This window comes from Phalacrocorax aristotelis, chromosome 7 (genome assembly GCF_949628215.1).
Source record: "Phalacrocorax aristotelis chromosome 7, bGulAri2.1, whole genome shotgun sequence".
NCBI classification, from domain to species: Eukaryota; Metazoa; Chordata; class Aves; order Suliformes; family Phalacrocoracidae; genus Phalacrocorax; species Phalacrocorax aristotelis.
Window position 1 is genome coordinate 12,088,841 of NC_134282.1, and position 21,805 is coordinate 12,110,645.

The window sequence follows — 21,805 nt, forward strand, 5'->3', positions numbered from 1 at the left end:
CCCCCCCCCCCCCCCACGCGGGGGGACCCTGCCCCCAGCGGGGGTCTCAGCGGGGACGGGGGCGAGAGGCCGGAGCCTTCCGGTACCGGGGAGACCGGACATGCGGGGGGAGGGGGGCTTTTTTTTTTTTTTAAATTATTTTTAGGCCGTCTCAGTTACCGGGCGCGTTGTTGCGGAGACGGGGCTCGCCCTGGGTTCCGAAGCGGGAGACGTCACTTACCGACGAGCGTAAGCTTGCTCTGAGCGCTGACAGGGTCTTAGGGGCTGCTTTCCGTGCGATGAGAAATGGTCGCAGGAAGTGTAAAGTGGGAAGTGAGAGAATGAGTTAGGGATGCTGATAATAGGAAAGAATTACGACTCTGACAGAATGGCTCATCTGCTGGCTTCAGAGACCTGATACTAGCATAATATGTTTATATGTATAACATAATAGTATTCGTATGCCAAATTCCACCCTCGCACTCCAGCCGTCTGAATTAAAAGTTAGAGGAAACAGTGTGAGGCCAAAATAAATGTTTTAAAGCCTATAGCCTATATATGTTTTAAAGACTATAACAAAGAGAAAAGGTAAGTATTCTATATTAATAGGGAAGGATGCAAGCAGCGAGAGTCTAAAAGAGAAAAAAAAATGTAGAAATAATGCGTAGCTGTGTTGACTGGAGCACTAAGCTGCATGCCAGTGCAAGCTATTAAACATAATTAGACATCATTAAAACTTCCCTGCATGCTTGAAGGAGGCTGAAGGGACCCTGGTCGAGGCAGCCCTGCGTAGCCGTACTGCCCAGATGGGGCTGGTGAAGCGATTCCATAAAAAACTCAGCTGTCGTAATAAAAGCGGTGGTTGGACAGTAGGTGTCCAGACAGGCAAGACCAGGGTAGTAGAGCTGGGGTGGATGTGGGGTGTGTGTGTACTCAGTTTTGTTTAGATTTTGCTTTGTTTGTGATCCCCACCCGTTTCAGTTGTCCCCAGCAACTTGGGTCATCTGGTGTGCGTCGCCCTGTTTACACACAGAGTCGAGGTGATTTGTTTTATTACCTTAAATGCCCAGGTACAGGAGCCAGGAACAAATCAGCACACTGTTACTGTAAACTAACAGTTATTTATACACAAGAAATTAACATATTGAATAATCTAATACATATTCATTGTTATTCTGTTAAATGATTGGTTAAAATTCTTTGACAGCCACATAAAAAACTACGCATGCCCGCTGTGATTTTGCAGACCTTTGCTTCCTCAACCTTTTGGGTCGGCGGATTTCTTGAGCAGGGGGGTCTTGCAGTCAGTGGTCCTGATCTCCCCCCTGCTGGAATTACCTTTCCCCCAGTTTCACTTAAATTTGGCAACACTCGACAGTCCTTCACAGGCTGTTAACAGAGCAGACTATCATTCACTTTGGGGTTTTTTGTTCTGAGACAGAGCTATCCTGTTCCACTCTGCCCTAGCATTGTTAGGGTAAAGTGAGGTAAGTTAATCTTTATCGACATCGTTTCTGCTCTGCAACAAAATAGCGCCCTTTAGGAGAGCTAGATACAGGTAAATGTTCCTTCTCAGCTGGAGAAACAGGCCAGAAACAAAATAGAGAGAGCCTTTAAATTATGTTAATAGGGTGGCATGAAACCGAGCGTAAGAGAATTATGGAGTGAACCTGCTTCCAAGTGTCACGTTGGTATGTACCAGAAAATGGTAGCATCTTTAAAATCCCAGTAGAAATGCATGGAATAAGAAAACAGGGAGAGAACTGTTATTACGGTTTATCAGGTATCTTGCTGGACTTTGATTTTGCCTGGGTACTAGCAACTGGCCCTAGTGATTTTTTTATTGATGCCACTAGTTTGTCTTTTGAATTTAGGTGACTGGAGTAAAAGAATCTCTTCTCATATGTAATGGGGCATGCTTGCCTGGCAGTGGATTGCAGAAGTTTAGCAAAAGTTAAACTGTTACAATCTAGGAATATTGTTTTTTTTCTTTGGTAGTAAAAAATCTTATATTTGTTATATTTAGTAGCCAGTAAAACTCCTTGTCATCTCTTTGATACTTCAAACTAATATTAATATAAAAATGAACAGTAGCTTCTTCCCTCTGCAGTGGCCATGTGGAGCTGGCTGCTCTAGTATTTATAATTAGCAGTGTTGTCTGTGAGGCATAAGTTGTCAAATATGTGTGTGGATGCATCAGTCTCTGATCTTACTTATTTTCACTGACGACTATTGTCCTGGAGAGGTACTCTGTTGATGTCAGAAAAGGTAACGTTATAGCTTAATCAACCTACTGACCATTACACTTAAGTTTCAGATTAATATTTAAATCTTATTTCTCAAAGGGATTCAACAACTTCTAATGACAGGTTATGTCTGTTATTGTTTTTGCAGAAAAACTGCAAATAGTAAGGTAACTCCCAATCAGAAATCCTGCTGTTCAAAAGCTATAGTTATAGGAGCACCGAAGACTATTAAGTTCTACAAAGGTACTGTTCAGATTCCTAAGAAATTATTTATGTCTGGATTGAGAGCAAAAAAGTATCAAAATAACACACACATCTGTGCCAAAAAAGGATGGCTTAGTAGGCTGAAGAGTTTTGTTGACCTTTAATAGGTCAAACGGTATTTATATATGTTATGGGCAATGTTTATAAATAATACTAGAATTTCTTCCATAATTCTACAATAAAAATCATACAGAAGAATATTAGCATTCCAGATAGACTTTCCAGTGTATTAATAAAAAAAAATAATAATAATAAAAATACATCTGAAAAGTTTGATCTCTGTGTATGTTGGAGCACCCTTGGGAACTGAAGAGCAGGTTTTCTTTTTGCAGTATGAACTGCAAATGGAATGTAAAATATTCCTAAAAGATTCCATTTATGTGTCTGCTAGGTAGAGCATTCTGATTTCATAGTATTTCAGACACATTTTTCACAAATTCAAGAAGCAAGATAGTAAAAATAAAAGGCAGTAGAGAATCATTACACACATGAATAAATGGACTATTTGGGGGATGCCTGGGTTGAAACAGGGAAGCAATAAGTGTTGGCTCTGAAAATCGATTTCCTCTGGAATTTTTCTGTGTAACTTTCTGGAGAAATATGTAGCAGATGCCTTAGCCCACAGCAAAAAATCTAAACGTCCAAAAGGCAAATGATAGTTTCTACTATCTTTACACAAGGAATCTAGTTTGGTGTTTTTCCGAGCATACCAAAATATCCAGGACTGCAAAAAGTGGCAATCTGTGTACATTCAAGTAGAACTCAAAAATATTTACTTTTCTCCTTAGGAGGGTACATTTTGAAATGACTAGTTGAATCATAAGACTTTTACTAAAAACACTTGAGTTTGTAGGCCTTGCTTATAAATGCCTCTTAGTATAGAAGTAGCAGTCTGATATATTTAGCAAACAGTATGTCAGATGATGTTTCTTTGAACTAAAACCAGCTGCCTCCAATAAAGAGGGGGGAAAAAAAACACAGGCAAGTTCCTGTGGGGCACTTCACTGGGAGGTAGAGTTGACATAATTTATTTCCTATACTCAGGAATAACTCTATCAATAGCTCCTGTTGTGAAATGTTTTTGATGTCTGATGGTTGGTTTCTAATACCACATCACATGAGCAAGTCAGGTGTTATCTCAGGCATCGTCAATGAGAAAAAAAAAAGACTTGATTATGGGGTAGTGGCTGTTTGCTTGATGAAAAGTGTTCTTGTCAGTATTCTTCCTGTAGAAGACTCGATATGCTAAAAACTATCCACAATTATGTATGTGTTTTCAGATACTAACCCAAAGCAGATAACCATACCTAACTACTGTGAATCCCAGGTTATCATCCAAATAAATAAACATCTCTTACTTTAAGCCATATAAATGTAGTAAACAAACACATTGATATCGATAAAGATTAACTTACCTCACTTTACCCTAACAATGCTAGGGCAGAGTGGAACAGGATAGCTCTGTCTCAGAACAAAAAACCCCAAAGTGAATGATAGTCTGCTCTGTTAACAGCCTGTGAAGGACTGTCGAGTGTTGCCAAATTTAAGTGAAACTGGGGGAAAGGTAATTCCAGCAGGGGGGAGATCAGGACCACTGACTGCAAGACCCCCCTGCTCAAGAAATCCGCCGACCCAAAAGGTTGAGGAAGCAAAGGTCTGCAAAATCACAGCGGGCATGCGTAGTTTTTTATGTGGCTGTCAAAGAATTTTAACTAATCATTTAACAGAATGAAAATTTATATGTATTAGGTGATTAAATATGTTAATATCTTGTGTATAAATAACTGTTAGTTTACACTAATGGTGTGCTGGTTTGTACCGTACCTGGGCATTGAAGGTAATAAAGGAAATTACCTTGGCTCTGTGTGTAAATTGGGTGACACACACTGGGTAATGGACCCAAGCTGTTGAGACAGCAGTTTTCTGGTGACCCAGATGGGACAGTACTGACAGCTTTGCCTGGTTAGTTTTGCCGTACCTGACGGGGAGAAAGGAACGGAGTGGATTCCAGCGCACACCAACCTGTTGACTGGGGACTCCATTGGCTCCTCTCCTGCAGTCAGGTGGTAAGCAATACCACGGTGCAAAGCTATTGAAAAGAGATGCTTTCAAATATTGGGAAAAGGGGGGACAGGTGAAATCTCTTGGGAAGCTGCAAATATTTGTTTATAATTGTTTTGAGTCCATATGGGTTCGAGTCCCACTTCAGAAGCAGGTTTGCCCTGTGTAAGGCATATCAGGAAAGATATGTAGCAGTGGCTAGGAAACTCTTTTTGGTACCAAAATAGGCCCTGCTGCACCTCAAGAGACACCCCTTTGTTCTTCTCCACGATGCATTCTAAAACATTGGAATAAACTTGGTGGGGACCCCATGACAAAAGATGCATTGAAAAGATATTGTTATTAATGGCGACCATAATACCATGTGGAAGATAGTGTGAAGTAGCTCAAAAATGGACAAATTTGGATCTGGATGATGCTAGTAATATTAAATTGTTAAATATGTTGTTCATTGGCCAATTGGTGTTGACCATCAGGAAGAGAATGCAAGAAGTGGATGGTGCAGACAGAATGACAATTTCACAATTGATGTCAATTACATATAAAGTTTGTAATAATCGGAATGAAGTGGAAGAAAAACATAAAGAAAAAAAGACAAAGCTATAAGCTTCCTTGTTAGCTGCTTTGGCAGAAGGACAAGAGAAGGGCAGAGAAAGAGGCAGGGGCAATTCACCAAGTGGATTTAGGGGCCAAGGAGGAGGCTGTGGAAATTCGAGGGGGAATCGGTGCGATAACCCTTTAGGACCTGATCAGTGTGCTCACTGGAAGCAGCATGGTCATTGGAAAAAAAAATGCCCACATCAGTTGAATAGTCAGGAAAAAGGGATGGAGACAGCCACGGAGGTACAGGCAGAAGTAGGATTAGATTGAAGGAGACTGGAGGAATCTGTTAAGGTTTCCCCAGCTGATCCTCTGGTTCCAGTAAAGCTGGGGAATGAAAGAACAGATTATTATTTTTTTAATAGATAGTGGGATGTGGAATAATTACTGGTGGTGAAATTATTGAGGCTAACATTATATCCACATTTCATAAAAGTTAACTTCCTGGGTGAAATACAGTTCGCATGCTGAAAATTGGTTCAGTGACTGTTCCCTAAGCAACACAACCTGCAATCCTAGATGTTGGCAACACTGGGGGAGCTCGGTGTACTAGCTCTGAGAGAGAGTTTGGAGGGAGTGGAACAAAGGCTTCGCAGCCAAGCTCATCCATAAATCACTGCAGGTATGGGAACTAGATGGAACCGTGGAACCATGCCATGGCCAGCACTGTACAGTTGCAAAATCATGCCTGGATGAACTTTGCTCGTTATAACCTCATTATAATACCAAAACACATGAAGTTGCCCACATCCAAAGTACGACCACCCTTCACTGAGCGTGCACTCTGAATTTCTCCTAGTCTAAAACTTTAAAGCAAAGCAAGGGATTTCTACACCAATCAGTAACAAAAGTATGTATGACTAGAGTCACTCAAGCTCCACCTAAATGTGAAGTAGTATAAAATGACCTCAAGGAAGAGGGATGTGAGGGAAAATATTGCAGACTAGTAGGATCAGTCGACGGGCTGAACCTCTCTTCCTGCCCCCCCAGGGACGCTGTCATACGCTGTTCCCAGATTATTACCCATAGCGAGACAGATTCTGCTTATTAACGCACGTCACTGATGAGATGTCAGGCGGTTCACATAGACCACAACTTAATAGATTTTCTACTGTCCTTAAGCAAGTCATTTTAACCCACAGAGTAAGTGCAATACATAATAAGACAAAAGTTGGTAGGCGAAGACACGTGAGATCAGGGGAAGGAGGATACAACCTGTTTGGTGGTCCAGCTGTCTGCGGCAAGGTCAAAGGTGGTGGGGGTCTCGGGTCAGCTCAGAGGGAGCTCCACCAAGTTGCTCCCAATCTCCAATTTTATGTGCTGGAGCTGGTGTAAAGCCCCTAGTCCAAACATATCTTTGTACCCAGAGTCTTAATTGCCACAGCATACCCTGCTATGCCTTTTGGAGCTGAACAGGGGCTGTTTGGGTAGTGAAATGATGGGATGGGGACGGGAAGGCCTCATGGTTTAGCAAAAATGTTCATGCTTCTGTAATTTAAAAGAGCAACACAACTAAACCCCCAACCACGAGTTGCGCTTGTGATTAGTGTTCAGCTGTAAGTGCGTGACAGCTTCTTGATTTGGTTTAAATACTTCCCCGAGGGTGTTCTGTTAGAAACTGTCTAGGCTATTGACCTAAGTTTAGGCCTAACTTTGTGGCAGCCGATAAGCACTGTAGGGAGTGGCAGAGGCATATTATTGGAGTTTGTACAGTTGGGGCTGGGGGCTAAGCGAGGGCTGACTACTAAGTCTTCACCTAGTCCAGCCCCTCACCTCGGCCTCATTGTGCGATTCCCTCTTCAGCAGACCCTTGATGTTAGTCTGGTCCCAGGGTCAGGACCCCATAGACACCTATTGGGTAGGACTCGAACACTTCGTTAAATCGAGTGATTCCCCAGAAAATTTAGAGAACCTGCTTGTTAATTTGTATTTCAGCGCTTTATGCTTGCATGTGCTTTGCAGACAGTGCATTTATCACCAGCAATCTGATAAAACAGTATTTCTGTTGCTTCAGTAAACTGCACTATTAGTGAATCTGGCCGTGAAGAGCCATTGAGCACAACTAGACTAATAGTGACCGTGCTGTTAGTGAATCTGTAATCATGATAGTTCAGTGTATTGAATGTGATCGGACTGACAGTGCTGAATCAGGTATCACTCAGACTCTAAGCCCAGCCCCTCTGACATCTGAGGACCAGCTGGACTGCAAGGGGGTTTATTTTCTGCCAAATTTCTTCACCTATTGAAGAAGTTAAAACTAGTGTAATTGGTGCCACCAGGAAAAGGACTCTAAAATAATTTTTGCAACCAATAGAGTGTAAAATTGGAAATATTACGGTAACTCATTCCTTTCTCTGTATGACGGAGTGTCCCCTGCCACTGTTAGGGCAAGATTTATTATGTATATTGAATATATAAATAACTTTCTCTGAAAATTCTGTACAGTTAGATATTCCCCCAGAAAACACTTGGAAGGCACAGATATGTTTGTTGACTCAATGCGACAGTGATGAAAATGCAAATATTCCTGAAGAAATATTGAATGCAGTAACACCATTGGTATGGCACGGGCATTGGGAAAAACAGGACGGGCAAAGAATAAAACTCCACTTAGAATTGAATTGAAACCTGAAGCTCCAACAGTAAGAAAAAAACAATACCCTATAAAATTGGAAAGGAGGAGAAAACTGGAACCACTTATCAACTCCTTCTTAGAATATGGACTGTTATGAGAATGTCAATCAGAATTTAATACCCCCATCTTACCAGTAAGAAAACCTAATTCTCAAGAATATAGATTAGCACAAGACTTGCAAGACATTAACATTTGGACAGTCAATATCTACCCTGTGGTACCAAACCTGTATACACTGCTTGCTTCTATCCCTGAAAATAATATGTATTTTACAGTTCTAGATCTGAAAGATGCTTGCTTTTCCATCTCAGTGGGTGCACAGAATCAACTCATTTTGCTTTCAAATGGGAAAATCTGTCTACCGGACAGAAACCCAATTATGTTGGACTGTACTGCCATAAGGATTCAAGAATAGCCCCACGTTATTTGGCAGTGTATTGGCAAAAGATTTGGAACAATGGCAAGGTGATAATGAACATATAATTTACAGTACGTTGATGACTTATTAATTGGTTCAAATAATTACAATGAGTGCCTTGAAGCTACAATTAGTTTACTGAATTTCTTAGGACTTGCAGGATATTGTGTCTTTAGGAAAAAAGTACAAATAGTAAAAGACAGTTCAATATTTGGGATTTGATGTAATGCAGGGACAGAGGGAGTTAAGTGCAGAACAAAAAGAAGCAATGTGTAGAATTGCAGTACCTACCTCAAAAAGAAACAATTAAGAGGATTTTTGGCTATGGCTGGATGGTGTTGGCTGTGGATCCCTAATTTTGGGTTGATTGCTAAACCATTATATGCTGCTATTAAAGGGCCAGAAGAGCTGTTGGAATGGAATGCTGAATGCCAAAAAGGGTTTGATGAAATCAAGAAAAGACCAATGGAAGCTCCTGCAATTAAGACTTCCAAATTTGGAGAAACCCTTTTAGCTGTATGTACGTGACAGGCAGCAAGTAGCCTTGGGAGTGCTAACCCAAATGTTGGGAAGTTGGAGGAGACCTGTGGGGTATTTTTGTAACAGTTGGATGAAGGCAGTAGAGGATGGCCTGCTTGCCTGAGAGCTGTTGCTGCAGCAGTGATTTTGATTGAACAGGCCAGGAAAGTGACTGTGGGACAACATATAACTGTATTTGTACCCCATGCTGTGATGTCTCTCCTAGAAAATAAGGGAGACCATTGATTTCTCCTAGCAGATTGGATAAATACCAGACTGTCTTGCTGGAGCAGGACGATGTCACCTGACTCAAAATATGCCTTTGGAGTTGTCCATCCTCCAAATTGGAACGAAAGGGGCCTCCTAAACTCACAAGCAACTCCTGTTAAATGTGGTGCTGAAATCATGAAATTGTTACAAGTTGTTTTACAGCCAGAAAAAGTTGCAATAATTCACTTAAGGCATACCAGAAGGGAAACAGCGAGGTAATCAGAGGAAATCGGAGAGCAGATACAGCTGCCAAAGGGGCAACCCTAAAAAACACTGAAGGTAGAAGGAGCTCTTAATTCCAGAGCGTTGCTTAGATTTAACTCCTCCACAGTACACAGAAAGAGAAGATCAACTGGCTGAACAACTAGACTGTACCAAAATCGAAGAAAGATGGTGGATGACACCTTTAAAACAACTCCAAATTCCTGAAAGGACAGTGGAATTTGTATTGAAGAAATTACACCAGGAAACACATATGGGCTCTGATGCATTGGTTCTTGATGCAAAAAAAATACGTCATAGGACAAAAAAATGCAGCGCCTTGCAGATCTAGTGGTAAAGAAATGCCCAGTATGCTGTGTGAATAATCTAAAAATTGAAAAGAAGACATGAGGAGGAGATAGTCAACAAGGAATAATGCCTGGAGCACATTGGCAAGTAGATTTCTCAGAGTAACCTAGGTATAATCAATACAAATATCTGCTAGTTTTAGTAGATACCGTTTCTGGTTGGCCTGAAGCTTTTCCCTGTCGCACCAGTAGAGGCTGAGAAGTGGTTAAGATAAAGCTAAAAGAAATTATTCCAAGATTTGGTATCCCACAGGGAATAGCTTCAGATAATGGACCTCATTCCATAGCAGAAGTAGTACAGGGAGTATCTAAATTTCTAAAGATAAAATGAATCTCTGTATGCCATGGAGACCTCAGCCCAGCGGTAAAGTAGAATGAATGAATCAAACTCTTAAAAGACAAATTTCAAAATTACGTCAGGAAGCCCATCTTAAATGGGTAGAGGCCCTACCTCTACCTGTACTACACCGTTACTGTTGAATACCCCTGTTCATCCCTTTGAGCCCAGAGACCTAGTCTACATACCGACTTGGAAGGATGAACCATTAAAGGAAAAGGGAAAGGACCATATTCTGTGTTGCTAAGAACTTACACAGCAGTGAAGGTAGAAGGGGTGGATTCTTGGATTCATTGTACAAGAGTTAAGAAGGCACCACTCCCAGAGCAGAAACAGTGGACTTTGGAGTCCACAGGAGAGCTGAAATTAAAAATTTCAAAGACAAGTTAACGACTGACCTTTTTATACTTGGACAATCGCTGCCATTTTTAAGTTACAAGTTTATGAATTGTGTTTGAGACATTGAAAATTCTTATGATGAATTTGATTGTATAAAAAAACCCTGTTAATAATAGTTAGCATGTTTAGTTTTACCAATAGTTGCAATATATTTTGTAAGGGAAAATCCAAACATGCTAATTGTCTGTATCATGTTTGGATGTCTAAAACCCCTTATCACTAGACAACCATCTCGATCGTATGTGTTAGTGGTAAAAAATAGAGGTGAGACTTGTCAAAGATTAGGACGTCAAATGAAGTCTCAAAGGGGGGAATTGACATCGATAAAGATTAACTTACCTCACTTTACCCTAACAATGCTAGGGCAGAGTGGAACAGGATAGCTCTGTCTCAGAACAAAAAACCCCAAAGTGAATGATAGTCTGCTCTGTTAACAGCCTGTGAAGGACTGTCGAGTGTTGCCAAATTTAAGTGAAACTGGGGGAAAGGTAATTCCAGCAGGGGGAGATCACGACCACTGACTGCAAGACCCCCCTGCTCAAGAAATCCGCCGACCCAAAAGGTTGAGGAAGTAAAGGTCTGCAAAATCACAGCGGGCATGCATAGTTATTTACATGGTCAGCAAAGAATTTTAAACAATCATTTAGCAATTATTGGATTAGATATCTTGTGTATATCTGTAACTAACTGTAAATACACTGTAAACTAACAGTGTATAACTGCTAGTTTACACCAACAGTGTTCTAGTTTGTACCTGGCACCTGTACCTGGGCATTTAAGGTAATAAAGGAAATTACGTCAATTCTCTGTGTAAATTGGGCGGTGCATATGCAATCGGGTAATGGACCCAAGTATTTGGGACAACACTAGAATGTTTAGAAGGTATTCCTAATTTCTTAGAGCCCTACAGTGTGGTAACATTTTAGCCTCGCTTACAAAATATCTGTAGTTGGTGATTTTCTTTAAGGAGCATTTTGATTCCACAAGTTGAAAGAAAATGGTCTGTCTTAGTGATTGGTAAGTGCCACTACGACAACTATTTCTTCATGACTTGAAGTCAGAAATGGGCAGTAGTAGTTTAGAACACTACTCAGAGATGGAAAAAAAGGAACAAACATCATTATATTGTACAGATCTGAATTTGAACAAAACAAAAAAATAATCTGGTTAAGTCAGAGATTTTTTCCAGATACATACTGTCAAATACATAATTTTTCCCCAGTCTTATTTTTCACTCATATTTTGCATCTTTTATCTCAGTTAAATAAACCAGTATATTCATACAGTAATAGCCTGGCTAATCCAAACATTTTTTTGTCAGCATTAAACCTCATTATTAAAAATTGGCAGTTATTTAATGCTATTTACCCTTGCAATGAAATCTTATTATTTGGTAGTAATTAAGAACAGACTCTGAAATTATAAAGTGTAAACTCTAAAAATCTAAACTATAACTGAAGAAAACACCTTCTATTACTCTATTTGTTTTACTTACTGACTGTATAAATTCAGTTACTTATAAATTTTCAGTCATTTTAAAGTAAGTGTAAACTATTTAATAAAATTTAATCACTATTTAAAAAATAATATTCTGTCTACCTTAATAGTGTTATACATACTCCGCTATTGTTTACAAAACTGAATTGCTTGTGTATTCGTTTGTTTATAAAGCCTTACCCTGCAACAGAAACTTTATTGCATGGGATCTCTGATCCCTGTTTTAAATATCAACTTAATAAGGGGATCAAATGCAGTTGTGTTGTAAAGTCATTGTCTGAAAACAGCCCCAGAAAATGTCCTCAGTATCCACACAACCACAGCAATTCAGCCTTCCCCATAATGTCTACCAAATACCTCAACCACATGCTGGGGGAATTACCTCAAGGGTTCAGGGAGTCATTCAGTGTGAGCTGAGCAGATGCACCTGCTGGCACACACAGCAGAAAGCTGGTGGCTGTGGTCCCCAGTGAAAGGCATGGAGTGGGTGACAGACCCATGCCGGGACGGAGAAGATCCTCTGCCTCCTGCTGAGGCGCTGTGGGTGTTCCTGCATGCTTGATCTGTCCGTGCGTTGCCTTCAGTATTGTTGGCGTGAGTGAACCTAAGATGACTTCAACCTGAAATGCTATGACAAAATTTTACTCATTCTTAAAATTTAAAAGTTAATAAATTAAAAATATGTCTAAAATAAATATAGAATAGAATACATATAGAACTATAAACATCTGTTCTTGCAATGGATGAAAAATGCCTTCTAAATATATTTACTTTTTTTTTTTCTTGCAGATGACAGTCATGTCCCATTCAAAGGATCTCAAGGACGACTTCCACAGTGACACTGTACTTTCTATTCTAAATGAACAGCGCATTCGGGGTATTTTATGTGATGTCACCATAATTGTGGAGGATACCAAATTTAAAGCCCATAGTAATGTGCTGGCAGCTTCAAGCCTTTACTTTAAAAACATTTTTTGGAGCCGTACTATCTGTATTTCAGGTCATGTACTGGAGTTAGATGATCTCAAAGCTGAAGTATTTACAGAAATACTGAATTACATCTACAGTTCCACAGTAGTTGTTAAGAGGCAGGAGACTGTAACGGACCTTGCAGCTGCAGGGAAAAAACTGGGCATATCATTTCTAGAAGATCTTACAGATGTTAATTTTTCAAGTTCCCCCTGCCCCTATGCATACTGTATCAATGAAAAAGGGTCTGTAAAAGAGGAAAAACATGAAAAGAGACATGAAGACTCCGCTGTGACAAATGGACCACGAATTACAAATGCATTCTCAATTTTTGAAACTGAAAACACTTTGTTTTCTCCTCTTGATTTGAGGGCAAGCTTTAAAAAGGTATCTGAGGCAATACAAGCACCCATCAGCCTCGACAGAAGTGAAGTCTGCAAAGATGCTGAGCCAGCCAGTACTCTGGCCGAACATTCCTATGCAGTTTCTTCTGGGGGAGATACTTTTCAAGGAACACCTTTTCTTGAACAGGACAGCAGCCCTTCATACAAGATGGGTGAAGACCACTATGAAAATCTCCAAGCCACACCACTCATTCAGCCGGGAAAACAAGCATGTAGTACTCCTAAGACAGCCTTTAAGCCCCAGGGTACTGTTTTGCCTATAGCAAAAGTACCGGCCTCTACAGTGACCACTACAGAAGCCCAACACGAAGCAGTTACTGATCAGACAATTATTTCTTTTCCAAAACCTCAGAATAAAGCAGGAGATTTTCATTTATCCAGAGAAGAGGAAAACAATTCTGCTAATGTCTCTGGATCCGCGGCAACTGTTGTTCCACCTGTTTACAACTGTAACTGTTGTGCAAAATCATTCAATGATAGGGTGTTGCTCAGTAGTCATCTCCAGCTCCATTCAGAGCATCAGGAAGGTTTCATATGCAAATACTGCAGCAAACCATTTGCAAATCTAAATATACTGGAAAGTCATGAGCAAGTCTGCATGAGATCAGGTAACTTAACGGTGCACAATGGAAACGAACAAAATTTTGCAGATAACTATACTGCTACAGATGGAAGGAATGGAAGTTCATATGCAAATGCAGAGCCTCTATTGTCTGAAAACAGCATCACTGATTATTCTAATGCAAACTGCACTTTACCAGAAACCGATCATTTGGTTAAAGTCGTTGATGGGCAGATATTATATACATGCATCGTTTGCAAGCGCAGTTACGTAACGTTGTCTAGCCTTCGAAGACATGCAAATGTTCATTCATGGAGAAGAACATATCCTTGTCACTACTGCAATAAAGTATTTGCATTAGCTGAGTATCGTACCAGACATGAGATCTGGCACACTGGAGAAAGACGGTATCAGTGCATTTTCTGTCTGGAGACTTTTATGACTTATTATATACTAAAAAATCATCAGAAGTCTTTCCACGCAATTGATCATCGTCTCTCAGTAAATAAAAAGACCGCCAATGGAGGCTTAAAACCAAGTATGTACCCATACAAACTTTATCGACTTTTACCTATGAAATGCAGGCGACTACCTTATAAGTCCTACCGAAATTCTTCATATGAAAACGTTCAAACAAGTAGCCAGGTTAACGAAACTGCTTCTACTAACTGTTTCATTCCGAGTTCTCTTAGCTCTGAGCTACCGCCACTGAATTTTCAAAGTAATATAATAGCAAACAACAGAACTCTTGCCTTGGATACATCTTCATGTAATGATACAGCATCTTCCACGAATACTCAGAATTCTTCCTCTTGGGGAGTAGGTATCTTAAATTCTGACCTGCAAAGGGACTTCTTCACAGCTGAAAAAAGAGTTTCCCCTGCTGCAAATGACTCTGGTTCTCAGGAATGTGATTCCTCAGTTGTGTCTTTAACTAATGCGAATGAAAATTCAACCTCTGTCATCAGTTACAGCAGTTCTGCACCCTCTGTTATAATGCACAGTAGCAGAGTTTCATCAGTAATAATGCACAGTAAAACAGTCACGTCTGTAGAAAACAGTAAGACAGAATCATCAAATAATCTACCTAGTCAGGCTGTGAATAATGATTGTAAATATGGGTCAGATAATTATGGGAAGTGCATTACAAAATCAAAAACTATTAAGGAGAAAAAGAAAACACCGCTGTACAACAGAGCAGAAGCAACTGAGGATATGCAGCACATCACAGGATCTGGAGGTTCATGTAGCAAAACAACAAATACTGTCCAAGAATCAAGTAAAACTGAAACGTACATTGCAAAGCCTGCCTTGCCTGGAACATCTACAGACAGCAATGTTGCGCCTCTTTGTCAAATAACAGTAAAAATTGGTAATGAGGCTATTGTAAAAAGACATATATTAGGATCTAAGCTGTTTTGTAAAAGGGGTCGAAAATCTAAACATGAGTCCAAACAGGACAATCTAATTGAGGAACCAGAAATGGAAATAAAAGAAAGAAGCCCATCTAGGCTCTATAGCTCAGAATGCCTGGAGCTGACAGAAATGTGTGATGATGTAAGTGACCAGGACTCCAGTGATAAACCCTGGAGACCCTATTATAATTACAAACCAAAAAAGAAATCCAAACAGCTAAGAAAAATGAAAAAGACCAAATGGAGGAAAAAGCACGGAAGCAAGAGCGTCATTATGGAAAGCCACAACACATGCAGTCGAGAGTACGCACTCAGGAATGCTCCTGAGGAAAAGGTGATCAATCAGGAAGAGAACGCAGAAATGCCTAATCTTCATTGTGAGCTCTGTGAAAGGGATCCATCTTCCACTGCAGAAATTCAAGAACACGTACACTGGCATGCAGCTGCTTCAAAGCCTTACATTTGTGAGTTATGCCAAAAACAATTTCAGAGTCCATCCACTTTAAAAATGCATATGAGGTGTCACACTGGGGAAAAGCCCTACACTTGCAAAACCTGTGGTAAATGTTTCTCAATTCCTGGAAATCTACAGAAACATGAACGTATTCACCTGGGTGTCAAAGACTTTGTCTGCCAATACTGTAATAAGGCATTCACCTTAAATGAAACACTCAAAATACATGAAAGAATTCACACTGGAGAAAAACGCTACCACTGTCAGTTCTGCTTTCAGAGCTTCTTGTACCTTTCTACCAAAAGGAACCATGAGCAAAGACATGTACGTGAGCATAATGGAAAGGGATACGCTTGCTTTCAGTGCCCCAAAATTTGCAAGACAGCAGCTGCCCTGGGAATGCACCAGAAGAAACATCTGTTCAAAAGTGCAGGTCCACAAGATAGAAAAGAACAGTTTTGCAATGAGAGCACTAAACTTTTGGAAAATCCGAATTTTCTTGGCTCAGAAGGAAGCGAAGTAAAAAATATACAAAATGTAACTCCAGAAGTTATACTCTGAGTGACAGCTGTGCAAAAGAGAAGAAAAATCCAAAACTATATATTGGAGAAAATACCGATGCATTGAACGGGGAAACGCCTCCACTCAAATTTGTATCATTTATTAAGATCAAATTTCTTCATCTAAATGTGTCAATATCCGCAAAAGAAGGAAAAATAACACAAAAAAAGAAATACTAGTATTTGCAATAATACAAACTTAATGTGAAAGATCCAAAATACTTTTGCCACAATAGACTTCTAACATATGGAGAGAAAGAAAAAAGAAAAAAAAAAAGACCAACCAAACCCCTTCTACTTAGCATTACAGGAAACTAGTCACTGAACTATTTTACAGTGCTGTTTTTGAGTCAGAATCATTCTAGGCAAAATACATGTGTAGGTTCACCGTGTACTCTGTAGAAGGAAGTTTTGCTGCAGAAACCATATATTGCATTTTTTAACAAAAAGTAATGTGTTTATAAACAAAATAATTGTAATTTAATGTATTCTGAAGTGAAGTTGGGAAATGTTTCATGAACTCGGGTATGCTGAAGTACAGTTGAGTTCTGGCGTGCTTTTCTGTAACTCAACATTTACAAAACATATTCAGGAGTTTAAACCTCTTTTACTTTCCATATTCAGTTTTGTAGTTACCGTAATAACCATTAAGTCTGAGTGCTTGTGTGGAAAGTATTCCAGATTTATGATATCTCTGAGACATTTAATAAAGAATCAGTGGAACTCACAATAGCCAGTCTTCCAAAACTGCCGAAGTCCCCATGTCAATGGCCAGGTAGAGCTATTCAGGTGCATTTGTCTAAAGAAACTTGTTCTCATGAAATAGCCTAGCTTAATGAAATCCTGTATATAAATGTCCACCTCCTGGTGGGTCTGCAAGTCCTGTCTTTTAGAAATACCATTCTTCTGAGGGGAAGAGGAGGAGATTTAGACAGAGTCTTCCTCCTCATCCTGGAGTAATGCCTAGACAATGAACGCCAGAGCAACTCCCAATAAATGCTTTGATGTGGGGAGGAGTATGCAAATACTCAGATTCTTGCTTCCATATATATCCTTGAGGCAGTCCCTATGGGTAAACCAGGATAGGGCCAGTTTTGGGGGTTCCCTGTCATCCCCAGGCCTTAAATCCAACATCTAACCTTTGTATGTTCCTTCTTTGTGATGTCCCTAACCATGCCAGCATCCCGCCCCAGGCACGCTTCGTCCCTTGGCCCAGCACCATGGGCCCATAGCGGAGAGGTGCCTGGAAGGGGCTGCTGGAGGAAGAAGCATTGGCCTTTCTGCCTCCCTCATCCTGCCAGGCTGAAGGGTTATGGTGAGCCCTATGGCTTCACAGTTTGCTCAGAATTGGGAGAACAGGCTTCTGAAAGACATCACCAGAATATTACAATTAGTAGTATTTTGTGAAAATGTGATTAACTTTAATTAAGAGATTTCAAAAAAGTCAAAGGGGGTGTATGTGTACAAGTTGCAGTTTATATGGTAGGGCCCTGTTGTACTCTATCTGCATTTCCAGTTAGTCATGTATGTTCATCTCTATGAAGTGTTAAAAAATTAAGTCAGGACAAAGGTTAGTGAACCTTAACTTCATTCTATGTGCAAATATGGTACACAGTTTGTTTTTTACTTTGTCTTCTTGAGTATTTTAAAAGAAATTATAGCTTGGGTACAATAAAATTACAATGAAATGATAATACAGTATTGATTGAAGTAATAATATAGCCCACTTATTTATTCTATCATTGGTGAATGCTATGAACCCCTTGGGTACAATAAAACTACAATTGAAATGATAACACAGTATTGATTGAAGTAATACTATAGTCCACTTATTTATTCTGTCATTGGTGAATGCTATGAACCCCTTGGGAAATTTTGGTTTCATGGCAGCTTTGGTTCCATTTAAGTAAGGATAATAGAAGAACAAACACAGGAAAGTACCATGTTTCCAAGAAAGTACACAAAGATTACTTCTAAGTGGACTTGTATGATGATAATTATAGACCAAAGCAAATAAGGTAGAATATTTATAAATATAAAGATAATTTTACAAATATTTTCTATAACTGTATCGTTCATAAGAAAAATATTGATAGCTTCTGTTAGGTTTGGGGGGGTTTGTATATTTTGATAAAAACACAATGACTTTGTAACTCTGTATATTCTCTACAGTTTATAGCAAAGCAGTTTTAAGATGGCAATGTCATGTTTATAGTTCAATTGTGGCACTTTTACTACAAGTAACACGTTGCAGTAATGAGTCAAGTATTAATGACCAAATTAGAATTAACGTAAGTATAAGAGACGGTAAATACTATACGTTGTCAAAGACTGTAATTTGCTACATAATCGCATCTGTATTTTTGTTTAGAAGAAAATATTAAATGCAGATGTTAAGGATTGATAAAGAGTCTAATTTTATTTTTAGAAAGAGTGATTATAACTCTGTTTTTGCCTAATTAAAATAACATCTTCCTATTTTTCTGTAAGTCTCTCAGTTTTTTAAGTTATGTTAATACTTACATAATCTATAAGATCCAGAGATATGTCTCTTCTAATAGTTATTTCGTTAGAAGATTAAGCAACACCGTTACCAAATGTTCCCTTTGTTAAGGTCAGAACAGTGAATCGAGAACACACCAGAGCTCAAGGGAACTGATGGTATCTCCTGGCATCTTACCATTAAGGGTGAACGCAATGCTGAGGTGAACAGAATCTACCTGTTCAGTATCTTAGAGGGCTTGGTAGACGGGTGAACTGTGTTTAATACTTTGCAACATCTTAAACATGTTTTCATGAGGACCCGAAACTAAAAAAATTCTTTTCAATTCTGATAGTAACCTTGCAGTATAGATTGTGTGTTTTACACACCGTACTTTGGATCTTTTGGGACTCCTGTCAAGAAACATAGTTCAGAATGCAAATACCTAATTGCATAAGGAAATATGAAGATACATACAAAATAGATTACGCATATTCAAAGTACTTCTCCCTTCAGCTAGGTGTCACTAGTCTGTAACTTGCATTAAAAATTAAATTTAAGCTAAATTATGCAGGCCATTTTGGGATGGTCCTCAGAGACATATAACTAAACAAAAAAACTTAGAAGTTTGCTATATATAACAAATATTTTTCTCTGTTTTAAATGCTAATTAAAAAGACAAGTGGATCATCCCAAAGTTTGTGCATCTAAACAAAATGTTAGTCAGTCCTCATTTATGATATACCCCAAATCAGAACAAATATACTGAATGATATTGCTGTCTTCTGTGATATGAGATAACATGGCAGAGCTAAACTACAGGCAGAAGCATATGAAGTAACCCAGTGTCAATCATCACTTTTATTTGTTCTAAACTTCCTCAGTATAGCAGTTATCACTGACGATTCAACACCTTGGCTGACATAAAAGGTTATCTCACCAGCGCAGAGACACACACCCCCTCTTACATCCTCATTGTTAAATGAAGAAATCTTTCCCCTAAGTTTGCAATTTAGCACACTAGGGTTTGTCTTAACCACTTCCATAGCTGAACAGACCTACCCGTCAGGGAGATGCTCCTAAAATGTAACTTTCAGAGAGGCCGAAAACGAACATTATACAATTGAAACAGTATTCTGAATATAGTGTGTTAGATTAAAACAAGGCATTTAAAAAAAAAAATGGAGTGTCACAAATCAGACAATAGCACAACTAAAAGTTGCATTGATAATGTGGATGGGAGGTCTGTGCTTCGAAGGAAGACGATGCTAAGTTAAACAGTAAACTCCAACAGTAGTCATAAATTTTGAGAGACCATGGAAGAACTAGAGTCACATGATCGAACTTTTGAAATGTCGCAACCCACAGTTTAAGCATTTATCTTCATTCTCAGGGTGCTACCCTGCTACATTTCTCAGATCAAAGCTCTGACTTCCTGGGTTAGCCTCAGTTCACGAGCCACCAGTCAGACAGGGCAGCCAAACTAGACAGCCAACTGTAGATAATCAAATCCTCAATTTGTACTGTAGAGGAACCTCTCATTTCTGACAGGTTGAAATTCAGCTTATGCAAACTCGTGTCTTTGTGCAGATTTGGGTTTTGCATGCATACAAATACACCCGTTACTGGTGTGATGAAACAGCTTATTCCCCTCCAACGCCCTGCCCGCCACCTTTAAACGCATACCTGTCCTTCCCCAACCACCACGTGGAACGCAGGGATGAGGAAGGAACCTTACTGCTGCCGAAGGAGCAGCAGGGAGAAGCTGGATGCAGGAAAAGCCACCAAGGAATGAGGCACAGAAGTGCCTGTCAGATTATATGGCTTGATGTCATATCATAATAATAATGGCAAGGTTTGTGTGGGAGAAAAAAAAATGGTCAGAGCACCACGGCAGGGGACTTCAGGTAGAGACGAATGACACATGCTGGCCTGAAACCTTCCAAATTTCCCTTTGCTTTAACAGGACAGACTGAAGAAGGCTTTCTAGGCATGAAGAATCCTAGCCTTCTACTGCTTTCTAAAATGCTTTAGCCCGCTGGAATACCTCTGTTGCAGGTCACATCAGTCACTAAAGGCTTTTGCCAGACCCTGCCTACAGGGCCTGGAGGCTGAGGTACCCTCAGTGTGCACCCCACCAAACCGCACACACCACCTGCAACTGATGGCCCGGGGGGATTGTGCAGACCCAAGAAAGACGCCCACCACCCGTGTGGGGCTGGGGCAAACTCCAGACATAGGCAAGATCCCAGAGAGTTTCATGCAGGGACCTGCATCTTCAAGAAACATCGGTATCAAACGTTGAGGCAAAGGCCCTTTAATTCTTGACAAAGGCAGGTTGCTGCTGCGCTCTATCTGTAGCCTGCTAACGCCTTCAGGTGCGAAGCATTGCTCCTTGCAGCTGGCAGGCAGCGCTACACCTGCGTTCTCAGGCAGTGGAACCATTTCCTACTCGTTTTATGGCATTTCTTACATGGCCGAACAGGCAAATGTACACAAGCGACAGCAGAGGAGACTCCGCAGCAGCAATCGCGTGCTTTTCACGGCGAGAGGCACTCGCTCTTCCAGAAATCAAAGCAACCGGCTCCCTCACCCGTTTCAGCCGTCTCACGCAATGAATATTAATACGGTAAACACAGGCGCTTCACGTGCCTCGCAGCTAGAACCTTCCCCGCTCCCAAGAGATGTACCAAGGAGCAGGGCAGGCCGTGGGAGCTGCCGAGGCCCCCACACTCTTGGAGAAGGGGAGAGGGAGCAGCAGGACGCCCTCAGGGCCGCCGCCTGCGATAACTGCCCGGGCCGGGCCGGGCCCGCGGCCGCAGCAAGGGCGGAACCGCCGCGCAAGGGCCTGCTGGGAGGCCGGCGCCACCGCGCATGCGCCCCGCCGCCCCCCGCCCCGCTCTGGTGCTGGTGCCCCCCGAGGGCGGTGGCGGGCGGTGGCCGGCGGGGGCGGGGCGGCTTCGCGGGCGGGCGGGCGGTGGGGCCGGGCCGCTCCCTTCCCTCCCCCGCGGCGCACTGCACTGCGCAGGCGGCTGCGCTGGCGCGATGGCGGCTGGGGACGGCGGCGACGAGGTGCGGGTGCTGCAGAACCTCCGGGGGAAGATCTGTAAGTGGGGTGTTGCGGCCAGGGCGGGCGGGGTTGGGTGAGCGTCCGGGGCCGCCGCG

General features: G+C 40.9%; 2 protein-coding genes across 8 annotated transcripts in view; both read left to right on the top strand.

Moving 5' to 3' along the window:
- The window catches only part of ZBTB38 (zinc finger and BTB domain containing 38), a 31,491-nt gene extending 12,855 nt beyond the window's left edge, over window positions 1-18,636 (top strand). For 3 of the 7 annotated variants that reach the window (XM_075098819.1, XM_075098817.1, XM_075098818.1), the window contains one exon: window positions 12,584-18,636. In XM_075098819.1, the coding sequence (XP_074954920.1) occupies window positions 12,584-16,159 (3,576 nt within the window). In that variant the 3' untranslated portion in view covers window positions 16,160-18,636. Of the gene's footprint in view, window positions 1-163; window positions 229-4,120; window positions 4,144-4,419; window positions 4,556-10,813; window positions 10,875-12,583 lie in introns of those variants that run through there. The other 4 variants (XM_075098821.1, XM_075098824.1, XM_075098820.1 and 1 more) reach the window with 4 other exon arrangements.
- A 2,970-nt stretch (window positions 18,637-21,606) lies between these two features.
- RASA2 (RAS p21 protein activator 2) overlaps window positions 21,607-21,805 on the top strand; it is a 52,271-nt gene continuing 52,072 nt past the window's right edge. The window contains exon 1 of the mRNA XM_075098825.1: window positions 21,607-21,746. Within this exon, the coding sequence (XP_074954926.1) occupies window positions 21,686-21,746 (61 nt within the window). The 5' untranslated portion in view covers window positions 21,607-21,685. The remainder of the gene's footprint in view (window positions 21,747-21,805) is intronic.